Genomic DNA, 11,095 nt, shown 5'->3' on the forward strand with positions numbered 1-11,095 from the left:
AGAAAGAGCAGGCGGCCCTCATCAGCAAGAGCGCTGGGGAGAAGAGTGGGCGTCCCCTTGCCTCTCCCTGTATGGGGCGTAGGGCTGCCCACCTTTGGGATTGTTCCTGTTGATTCCTTCCCGGACCAAGGCCTGCCCCTCCCAGAGCGTGACCCACAGGAGGTCGTGGGGCCCACAGCTGATCTGTACCGCCTCCCCTGGGGTGTCCATGAGGGACCACGATGAGCCTTCAGGGTTGGGGTGGCTGACATCCTCTCTGTACCACACCTGGGTGGCGGAGAAACCCACGGCAGGGTCAGGCGGGGCCCGGCCAGGGCTCCGGGTCAGGCTTACAGCCCAAGCCTGACTATGCTTGCACGAGTATGTGCGCAGGCCAGGCGTGGAGTCTCTGGGAGCCAGGGGGCCCTGACTGTCCAGACTCGCTCTCCCTGGCCCCACTGCCATCGGAATCCTCATGCCAGATTAGATGGCCCCCAACCGCTGCTAAAAAAAATGCCACCCGGGGTTTCAGCCATCCTGGCTTTGGAACATCTGCTTTCAAGAACCCCTTCCCCATTCACCTAGGGTCCCAGGGAGACCTCTGGCCCCATCCAGCCCCAGGGGTCTTGTGCCCCCTAGTGGTGATGCACTCTCAGTACACTGAATCTAGGGGAAGGGTGGGGGGGTCCCTGGTGGTGAACCGGGAAAACCCCTAAATCCCTTTCATAGGAATGTGTAAAATATCCACTTCTTTTTTCCTTTAACTTGGAGACAACGGGTGTAACAAAATATTTAAGACTGAGCCACCTGTTCATATTGTCCAAACCGTTTGGCTCACTTCATCTGGAAGGGGTTTCACCTTGCCAAGTGGTCCAGGAGGGTGGGGACCCCTCCCAGGCTGTCTCCACACTGGGGACCACGGCCTCCCAACCCTTACGCCTCTCCCTCACAGCCCACCCCTGGGCAGCCTCCATTCTGCTACCTGCTGGTTTGGGGGCCCCTCAGTCTCTCTAGCTTCTCCTGGAGCCCAGGGTCCTAGTCAGACCTTTATGGCCCTCAGGAGTGCAGCAGGGCTGTGGCTGACAGCACGGAGCGACCACAAGCGCTGCTCTCACGCCCCTGTTCTCCCCTCTCTCTGCATCCAGGTGCTCATGGACCCTCAACGGGGGCTCTGTCCCAGCCAGCTCCCTACCACCTTTCAGCACGGCTCAGAAAACAAACAACTGTGGGTTGAGCTATGCCCAGGCCAAACAAGAGTCCAGAGGTAAGTAAGCCTGATAAAAACCTACTGTGATTATTCCAAGGCCAACCAGAAAATCGTGGTGAACTTGTGGTAAAGGGTACGGACTGGACAAAGTCTGCTCTAAAACCACAGCTAAAGTGCTGAGTCACCTGCATGAAGGACCACCTATGTCACTACTGCCAGCGGGAGCTGGCCTTACTCCTTGGTTCATAAACTTCCTGAGAGAAGAATCTCCTCTTCTCTCTAAATATCCAGCCACCCAGCCTCTGACCTCCCCACCTACCCGTCTACCTACTCACCCATCTATCCAACCACCCACGCACCCACCTACCCATCATCCATCCACCTACCCACTCAGCCATCCATACAGCCATCTACTCTCCACACACCCATTTATCCACCTGTCCATTCCCCTCTCCACATAACCACCTGACCCCATTCACGATACTATTGGAGACTGCTGTGCGGGAACCACCCGAAGGGAGTTGGCAGGGAACTCAGAATCTGAGGAGACAACACTGAGGACATCTGAGCTCAGGGTGGGCACTGATCAATGCTCTGGGGGCACAGAGAAGGGATAGGCCAGGGCCAGGCACGGGCTGGGAGGTCAGAAGCTTTGAGGAGGAGGAGGAGGACCAAGTGGGTCCACAGAACCGCAGGATTCACAGGAGGGGTTACTGTGGGGACCCTACTAACATGGCTCCTCGCCTGCTCAGGGCGGTCCCAGCTGTAGGGACAGGCGGTGAGGAGCGGAGAAGGGCTCAGGGGCAACCCCCGCCCCTAGCTTCCACCTTTGGCCCGGAAGGCCAGTTTGTCTCCTGCCTGCTCCTTCTGGTGGCTGGCCTCCCCCAGCCACCTCCCATCCTAGGACACAGGGGGACACGGGCCTTACCTTTCCCTGCAGAGACACGGCCCATACGGACAGGCGGCCCACAGGCTCGTCTGTGATTTCCCACCCCCCCACAGAGAGGTCATTGAAGGGGTCGGGCAGTTGCTCGGGGTCATCCTTCGAAGGGATCTGAAACGAGCAGGCATGTGGCAGAGGCGGTCATGACCCGTGGGCATCCGGGCCAGGAGATGGCAGTGTTCCCCTCCTGGTGGACACCCAAGTGCTCGGCCCCCCTCCAACACTCCCCGCTACCTTCCCCCAGCACGCTGCCCTCTGTTCTCCAGCTCAGCCCGCCCACAACTGCCTGACTCCACAGAGAAGCCAGCAAGCCAGCATCAGGACAGCGAGCTCCCGGCCCTGGGTCCCCTCTGCCCAGGCCTCCTTCTGTCGGCCACTAGGCCTGGGGCTGCTACCCCCGAGGGCCCACTGCTGCTCCAGTGTGGAAGGCAGACGTACAGGCAAGGTCTCGGCTCTGTGCTTTGCAGTGACCTGACTGCCGTGACCCTGTACCCCCACCTAGAAGGGGGCCGATCGCAGAACCTGGCCCTGGGTGTGAGCCATTACCCTGTTCTCTGGGCGGCTGCTCCCAGCACAAGGGGCTGGCAGGCTGGGCTAGTGGCCCCACCTCAAAGCAGGATCCCTCCAGAAAGGTCTGGCGAGGGCCCAAGGCCCTCCTCTCATTCAAGGCCACATAGGACCCCAATCCAGGCCTCACATCCCTGAACTGGGAGATTTCTGGGGTCACGGGAACAACCCAAGAGCCAGAGTGGCTCCTGTGGGGGTTGGGGGAGGAAGAAGGGCACAGACTGTGCCTCAGTCTGGGGCAGGAGAGCCTGGAGACCAGGGTCAGGTCAAGTTCTGTGCTGTCCCGGGCCACAGTCTAGTCCGGCTTCCTCTGTGGCCAACTCCCAGCCAAGAGCGCACTCAGCACCACAGTGTTCTTGGGACAGGAGGTGAGTCAAAGGCCAGGTCCCAGGGTGGCATGGTATGCCCTGCCCAGAGGAGGGGTGGGCGGGGATGAGGGTCCCACGGGACCCTCCCAATCGTGGGACTGCTGTCCAACCCTGCCCCCCGCCCCGGCCACACTCAGGCATCGACCTTGGCCCAGGCGTCCCGGGACTCGTATCTCCTGTACCGGATCCACCTGCGCCGCCGCACACAAGAATTCCACTTCTTGTCTCTCGTGTAGGTGGCGGGGAAGTCGATGGCGTACGTCCACCCCTGAAATACCAAGCAGGGGGTGGCTCTGTCAGGCTCCTGGGGAAGGAAGGAAACAGCTGGGGATGGGGTTGGGGGGAGCGGGGTAGAAGAGAGGGAGGGGGACAGTGGTAGGGCCCCGAGTGCCCAGCCCCTCGTATCCCAAGCAGGAACATGCAGGGCACCAGCTGAGGGTGGACGCTGGGGCACCGGGGACAGCACCGGGGGGCACGGGGTCCTTCCCCACAGGGGAGCCGCGGCAGGAATGGAATTCACCTACCCCTTTCTCGGTGGGTTCCCCTCCAAAATTCTCGTCCACGTACCAGTCCGACTCCCACACCCAGTGCGGCGAGGGCAGCGCCACCCCGTCCAGCGGCCGGTGCTGGAGCCCACTCACGTCACTCCACTGCCAGCGGTCGCTGGGCAGGAGCTTCTCACAGAAGCCGCCCACGGGGTTCCAGCGCTGAGGGCCGGGAAGCAGACACAAGGCCTTAGGCCTGCTGCCGGCCTAGGGTGGCGGGGACCTCTCCGTGACGAGCAGGACCCTGCCAGTAGGGCCCCCCTGCAGAGATCTCCAGGATGGGAAGTGAGCAGGGGGTCTGCCTGGAACTCAGGGATCAGAGCCTCCCACGGCTCATCACCAAGCGCCAGCATGTCAGCAGCTCCCCAAAGGGCAAGCAACCTGCTGTGGGGGACACAGGGCCCCGAGGGGCAGCCGGTAGGGGTCACGGCCCTGTCCCAGGCTCCAGGAAACTACCTGGAGTCCACCTTGTGCAGACCTGGCCAGCCTGCCTTGATAAGGACACAACAGGGGGTCTGGCCCCAAAGGCCCTGGACACCGGACAGCTCTGATGTTAAGCAGAATGAAGGAAACGCATGTGGGGCTTGGCCACGAGCGTGGGGCAGGGCGATCTCCTTCCCGGCAGACCAACCAACCGAGCCGCCCAAACCCACGCGACTCCACCTGGTTCTCATAGGCCTCCTCCCGGCGGCGGATGGGGACGTCGCTGGCGCACACGTACACGTAGACCTGGTTGTCACAGGCGATGCCCCAGCAGCACTGCGTGGCCGCGCTGACGCGCTTGAACTCCAGCTGGCTGTCCTTGCAGGGCTCCCAGTACTGCCCAGCCGTGGAGAGCGTGTGCACCTTCCCGAAGAGATCCACCGCCCACAGCGCCGAGTTGGGCATGGCAGCGGGTAACTGAGGGAGAACTGGTGGCAGGAGGCCAAGGTCAGTGTGGGCGGCCAGTCCTGGCTTCCAGTCTAGGGCCCTTCTTCTTCTTCTTCTTCTTTTTTTTTTTTTTTAATGTTTATTTATTTAGAGAGAGAAAGAGGGAGAGAGAGAATCTTGAGCAGGCTCCGTGCTGTCAGCACAGAGCCCAACACAGGGCTCGAACTCACGAACTGTGAGAGCATGACCTGAGCTGAAATCAAGAGCCTGAAGCTTTAACCAACTGAGCCACCCAGGTGCCCCCAGGGCCCGTATTTGTTCTTTGTTCTTTCTTTCCCTCTAATTATGGGGATTATTTTCAAACATACAAAAAATATACAGAGAAAAAAAAATGTAACATTCAAGTTATCTATCTCCCCAAATTTAACGAGTATTATCATTTGATCATATTTCCTCCACACCTTTCTTGTCTCGAAAAGAATAAGTGAAGGGGCGCCTGGGTTGCCCAGTCGGTTAAGCGTCGGACTTCGGCTCAGGTCATAATCTCATGGCTCGTGGGCTCGAGCCCCGCATCGGGCTCTGTGCTGACAGCTCAGAGCCTGGAGCCTGCTTTGGAGTCTGTGTCTCCCTCTCTCTCTGCCCCTCCCCGCTTGTGCTCTCTTTCTCTCAAAAATAAATAAACATTTAATAATAATAATAATAATAATAATAATAATAATGAATAAGTGAAAAGTTACAGATTTAGTTCAGTCTTACGCCCATGGCTGCCTCCCCAGGAAGCCTCTGCCCCACGGTGGGCAGGTCCCCTCGTTTATGTGGGTCCCACAGTGACAATCCTATGTGGGGGTGGTGAAAGCATCCCCACAGCCACAGTCCTGCGGGAGGCCTACGGCTGTGTGATGGGGATGTGAGGGTCCTGTCTACGACCCCCTGTGTGACCACCCTCTCCTGGCCGAGCCCTCTCCATCTGCCATCCTCCACTCCTGCCGCCTTTTTCTGTCCTCTTTCTGCTCCGTAGGCGGTGGGCAAGGTGACCGGTAAGCTCCGTGGCCACCCCCACGCCTCCAGGACGGACCGTGCTGGTGCTCCCTGGGGCCTGACTCCCGGAGCCTGGCTTCCGGTAGGGAAAGCCTCCGACCAGGGCAGGGCCTCGAGGTCTGGGATGACAGCAGGCCTGGGGAGTGGCAGCGGGAAGCTCGGCCTGACACCACCCCAAGGCCAGGAAGGAGGCAAGAGCTGCTAGGAGACAGCATCCCACCCTCACGGGAGGCTGCTAGGCCGGGCTGTTCCGCTCCTGCCAGCACACCAGAGGCTGTGGGCGCTTCAGACAGCACAACTCGATGGCACAGATGCAAAGCGTCTGAGAACAAGAGCATCTGCTACAGGCAAATAGGCTCTTTTGCAACAAAGCGTGTCTTACGAACACCAAGAAGAAAGTGCGGCCTGAGAAGGAAGAAACCAAGGGATGAGGAAGGAGGGAAGCAGAAGGAACAAGAGGGGCGCCCGGGTGGCTCGGTCGGTTAAGCATCCTACTTGGGCTCAGATCATGATCCTGCGGTTTAAGAGTTCAAGCCCCGTGTCGGGTTGTGTGCTGACAGCTTGGAGCCTGGAGCCTGCTTCGGATTCTGGGTCTCCCTCGTTCTCTCTCTGCCCCTCCCCAGCTCTCTCTCAAAAATAAATAAATATTGAAAAGATAAAAAAATAAAAAAGAGGGAACAGGAGCCAAGCTTTATGAAACATCCCAGAATCCCGACCTTTCTGCCCTGGCACCAAGGCTCAGCCAAACGTATGGGCAGTCATGACACCAGCCTTCTGGAGCCATTTGAAAACTGGTATCTGTGTCCAGGTGGAAGAGCTGCAAGGCACCCCCTCTTCACCCCTGCCCGGCCCAGCCTGAGGGTCCACTATCTGCCTCTGGCATCTACGCTGTGACTAAAAGTGCCCAGAGCCACACCCTGGACCCCGACTGTTGGAATCTGGGTCCTGGCTCCATCACTTTCTGGCACCACCCAGAGTCGACTAACCTCTCCATGCCTCAGTTTCTTAATCTTGTAAAAGGCGGAAGGGAACACCGACCTACTTACAAGGTTGTTGTGAGATTTATGTGAAATCATACAGGTGTAGAGCCTGTGATAGATCATGCTCAGTACTCAGCCAGAACTCAATGGGCATTATTGGCATTGTTTTACTACTCGGCATTTGCGACCACAAACTCCGACTTATCTCCTATCTCGTAGAAAAGAGACAAAATCAAAGCCCTTTCTCTTCAACCTGAGCCTTTAGTCTCTTCATTTCCTTAGCACTTAACAGCGATCTGCACATAGTGGCTGTTCAACCAAAGTTTACGGATTATCACGGCCACCTACATCCGCTAGATTGCCATCTTCCTAGGCTAGGATGGAAATACTGCTTCAGGTAAGCCGAATGCCATCGATTACTTAAGGTTTAAAGTAAGGTCACAATAGGTGGCAAGGTTGGTGATAAAACTAAAGACCAGGAGTAGAAAAGGTGGGTGGAGGGGTGCTTACTGTATAACGCGTTAAACTTGGCTGTGTGTCTGAATATCTTCGTCATAAATTGTTGGGGGGAAAAGTAAGAATTTTGGAGGTGAAGGGAATTTGGTTCTTATGATGTCAGTTTAATATATAGCCACTCTTCAAAGCTATCTCTCAGCTGACGGTCCACATTATAAGAAACCAGTGAAGTCAGGCTACCTGTGGGTTGAGCTCAATGAATAGTGACTTTGACTTGTATTTGATACACTTCCCTTCAGAGAAATGACTAAGCAGTAATTTCCACACAGACATAATTGAACCTTCCGGGCAGCTAACAAAAGACTCTGCTGCAGAGAAAGGACAGGAATGGGGGTTATGTTTGCAGACTCCCTTCAGAGTGGACACCCAGGCACCATCATTTCCCAGCCAAAGATGACAGCGGTGAATATCCTTGGCCAGCCTCACCCCCTTTCTGCTCTTGCCAGGATGCTACCCCAACTCCTCATATACCACTTCCTGGCTGTGAGGTAACCACGTAACCAATCCAGGGACACTGGGTCACTGGGTCAGAGGACTCTTGAAAGGAAAAGCAGGTTTGAGCATTAAGTCTCTTGATTCTGGGATCCTGGGACTCCTTTGTTTTGTAGGGGTAGAGAGAACACTATCCAAGAAAGCAACTTCAGATTCACCAAGAACTTTTGCACAATGAATTCCAGTTGGACCTTCAGTCATTCCACTAAGAAGACCTGCTCACCACCCTCAGAGCCACCTGCCTTTCTGAACAGGTTTATTAATAGATCCCTTCGGAGGCCAAAAGGTCCCCAAGGGAAGGTGGGGGTGGGGGGAGTAGGGCGAGGGTATGGTAGAAGGAGGGACACAAGGGACCAAGAGAGCTCTTGAAGCATCTATGTCCCTGACTCTGCCTTAGGACTCCTTCCTGAAAGGTTTCCTGTTGGGTATTCTATTACATCCGTCACTCCCACCCTCTGTACAAACACAGGGAGTCTGGCTACTGAGGTTGCTTACTGCCAGCCACTTGCAGGGGCTGTTGGGAAGTGACAACAGGGTCCAAAGACGCGGGAGAAAATAGCAGGACATGCACGGTAGTTGAGTCCTTCCTGAAGCAGGGTCCACCGGTCGCACTGGCCAGGAGATGCCCTGAGCCTGCAGTTTCGGGATGAACCCCACCCCATTCCACTACCACCACCAACCCCCCCCCCCCCCGCGATGATCGCGGGCAGGTCAGCCTTGGTTTCATTCGGCTGTATGCACTTAGGCGACAGGTGGGCCCCCTGTCCAGCCACCAGTAGCACAGTCGGAGCGCCCGGCCCTCACCATCTGCCCTTGCTAATCCCACGACAAGCTGATTTGCTCCTACCGCTGCCTACAGGAGGGACAGACGGTCTCTTTGCAGCTCGACCCCCTAAACCCGCAGGCTCCAGGAATCACTCCAGCGCAGAGACTGGGGTGGAAGCGTCAGCGGGTGTTCCGGGGGACGGCGACGGCGCCCGGCACGGTGTGCAGGAAGGCGCACCTGCACAACCTCTCCCACCCTTCGGGTGTCAGGGGCAAACGCAGCCGCGGGGGAGGAGGCGCCGCTGCCCTCCACCGCCTCAACCTGTCCGGAGAGGCCGGGGTGTCCATCCCACCGGCCCGACCCGCCGCCGCACTCACCTGGGCTGGCGCCCGGCGGGCGGGGTGGCGGCGATCACTCCTCCGCTGCCGGGCTTAGCGGGCCGGCCCTCCCCCGGCTGCCGGGAGAGCCGGCGGGCAGGAAGCGGCAGTCAGACCCGCGCCCATTGGCCGGCCTCGCCGTGACGCAAGGCCGGGCGCACGCGATTGGCTGCGGCGCACCGCATCACAGGCCCGCCTGGGGGTCGCGCGCCCACCCACTTCCGGGGTCGCGGTGGAGTAGGTGAGGCGGCTGTCGGGTGCGACGAGGTTTCTGCGCGCTGCTGGGAGCGAACCGCGCAGACCCGCAGACCTCAGTCGCCCCCAGGACCCCCCCTCCCCCACCGCCGCTCCCCGAGACCCCCGGCGCTCCCCAGGACCCGGTCCCTCGCTCTTTAGGACCCAGCCCGTCGTACCTCAGGCTCCGGCCCGCCGCCCCTGAGGACCTGCCTGCAGCCCCCCAGGACCCGGCCCGTCGCTCTTTAGGACCCGGCCGGTGGTACCTCAGACTCCGGCCCGCCTTCCCCAGGACCTGCCCGCCAGCCGCGCGTTCTCAGGACGTCAGGCGAGGAGGGGGCGGTCAGGAGGGGCCTTGGGGCGGGGGGCGGCACCGTGGTGACCCGAGGCGGCCGGAGAGCCGCGTGCCCGCCTGGGCCTGGGGCGTGGAGACCGGTGTCTAGGTGAAACGTCCCCTTGAGCACGCAGACCTGCTCAGGAGAAGTCCGCCAAACATGCGATTTTGTGAGTCCGTGGTGTGGTAGCGGTAACAGGCCACTGCTTTGTTCAGACTCTGCTGTGGCCGGTGACAGAAAAGCCGGCTGCAGGTGTAGCCAACCTAGTAGCGGCTCCGATGTGAGCGCCGGCCGGGCGCCGGGCGCCGGTGGAGGCGGTGCGCGGGGCCCTCCTCTGGGCCGCTCAGCAGCCGGGAGGTATCCCTGCCGTTAGGACAGAGGTGAAAAACAAAACAAAAACAAAAAAGGAGCCGTGACTGATGAAAGGCCAAGCACAGCGGGACATACAGGCTGAAACCACATCCCTTGGACCTAGTTTCCCTCCCCTCTGATTCCTGCTCCTTTCGGAGGATGCACACCAGCTTTCTTCCTGCCGGTGATGGCTGGGGAAGCCCCACGGCCGCCAGCTCTAAAGGCCGAAAAGCCTTTGATTCATGCTGGATGGTTGTGTGGTCTGGCGTGTAACCTTCACCCTTGCTTAGTCTGGAGATGGGGGTTATTATGAACCGTATGGTTTGGTCCCCGTAAAATTCAGACCTTAAAGCCCTCATCCCCGGTGGGATGGTATTTGGGGATGAGGTCTTCGGGGGTGTCATTGGGTCGGGAGCAGGGAGCCCCCCTGAAGAAGATAGCGCCCTTAGAAGAAGAGACACAGAAGAGTTCAGGCCCCTTCCCCTTGTGAGGACACCGTGAGAGGGTGGCACTGCAGGCCGGGAAGCAGGTTGTCACCAGACGCGAGATCTGCTGCTGCCTTGGTCGTGGACTTGCAGCTCCCAGAACTATGAGAAAGAAACGTTTGTTGTTTAAGCCCCTCCCCCCCCGCCCAGTCTGTGGGATCTGTGCGATGGCAGCCGTAGCAGGAGCCTTGGTGAGACACGAGGTACGGCTGGGGGGTTCCAGAGAGGAAAATTAGGGTCCTGTTAGCAGGAGGATGCGTGGCTGCTAGGCAGCTGAAACAGTAGTCTGGGTGTAGGGAGACTTGTGCTCTCTTCTGTCTGACATTTTGGATCCATTTCTCCTATCTGGCCTCAGTTTCCACATTGAGAGGCATTGCGCACTCTATGGGCCTTACAGAGCTCCTGTGCCATGACAGGGCCCAGTACCAGTTTTCCTGAGTTCAGGATCTGACACAGTGGTCCTTCTGGGGACCCATATTGGCCCCTTCCCCCTCCAGCCCTTTCAGTCCTTTGCGGAGCTGTCTTCCCTTATGGCAGGAGCTGCTAATCCTCGTTCCCGCGTCTTCTCGTTTTAACCTTCGTTTCCTGTGACTTCTCTATCCTGACCTTGCCCCTTCTCTCCCGTATCTTGGCTCCATCACTTTACCGTAGGAGTCACTGGACCTCTGAGCCTGTGTCCTTATCTGTAAAATGGGAATGACAGCACCTGTCTGTTTGGGTTGGAGGGAAGATGAAGTGAGAAGGTGCACGTAAAGTGCTTACCGTGGGGTCCGGCACCCAGCGAGCACTCACATGTTATTGGCATTATTGTCGAAGTCTCTGCGTGAGGCACTTGGCCATTTGCATCACGTCTCGCATCTTAGAGTTCCAGAAACACTTTTACAAACCACACTGGGCTCGGCAGCATCCCAGATGATTGATGGAGGGCTCCCTTCAGGATGAGGATGTGACTGTGTCTGTCTCTGATATTTGGGACACCGTGATATGTTTGAGGGAGGGACTTTCTTACTCATATTGGAATTTCCAAGGGCTTAGTGATTGC

The 11,095-nt window shown here is 58.3% G+C and overlaps 1 protein-coding gene across 4 annotated transcripts in view; it reads right to left on the reverse strand.

Moving 5' to 3' along the window:
• The window catches only part of TECPR1 (tectonin beta-propeller repeat containing 1), a 25,544-nt gene extending 16,770 nt beyond the window's left edge, over window positions 1–8,774 (reverse strand). Inside the window, exons 1-6 of one of the 4 annotated variants that reach the window (XM_003998453.6) lie at window positions 8,649–8,774; window positions 4,273–4,520; window positions 3,589–3,771; window positions 3,210–3,332; window positions 2,115–2,240; window positions 93–267 (exon numbers count right to left, since the gene is read on the reverse strand). In XM_003998453.6, the coding sequence (XP_003998502.1) occupies window positions 93–267; window positions 2,115–2,240; window positions 3,210–3,332; window positions 3,589–3,771; window positions 4,273–4,497 (832 nt within the window). In that variant the 5' untranslated portion in view covers window positions 4,498–4,520; window positions 8,649–8,774. Of the gene's footprint in view, window positions 1–92; window positions 268–2,114; window positions 2,241–3,209; window positions 3,333–3,588; window positions 3,772–4,272; window positions 4,601–8,648 lie in introns of all 4 variants that reach the window. The other 3 variants (XM_006941920.5, XM_019820421.3, XM_006941921.5) reach the window with 3 other exon arrangements.
• Window positions 8,775–11,095: the final 2,321 nt, after the last annotated feature.

The sequence above is a fragment of the Felis catus genome, chromosome E3 (genome assembly GCF_018350175.1).
Source record: "Felis catus isolate Fca126 chromosome E3, F.catus_Fca126_mat1.0, whole genome shotgun sequence".
In the NCBI taxonomy this organism is placed as follows: domain Eukaryota; kingdom Metazoa; phylum Chordata; class Mammalia; order Carnivora; family Felidae; genus Felis; species Felis catus.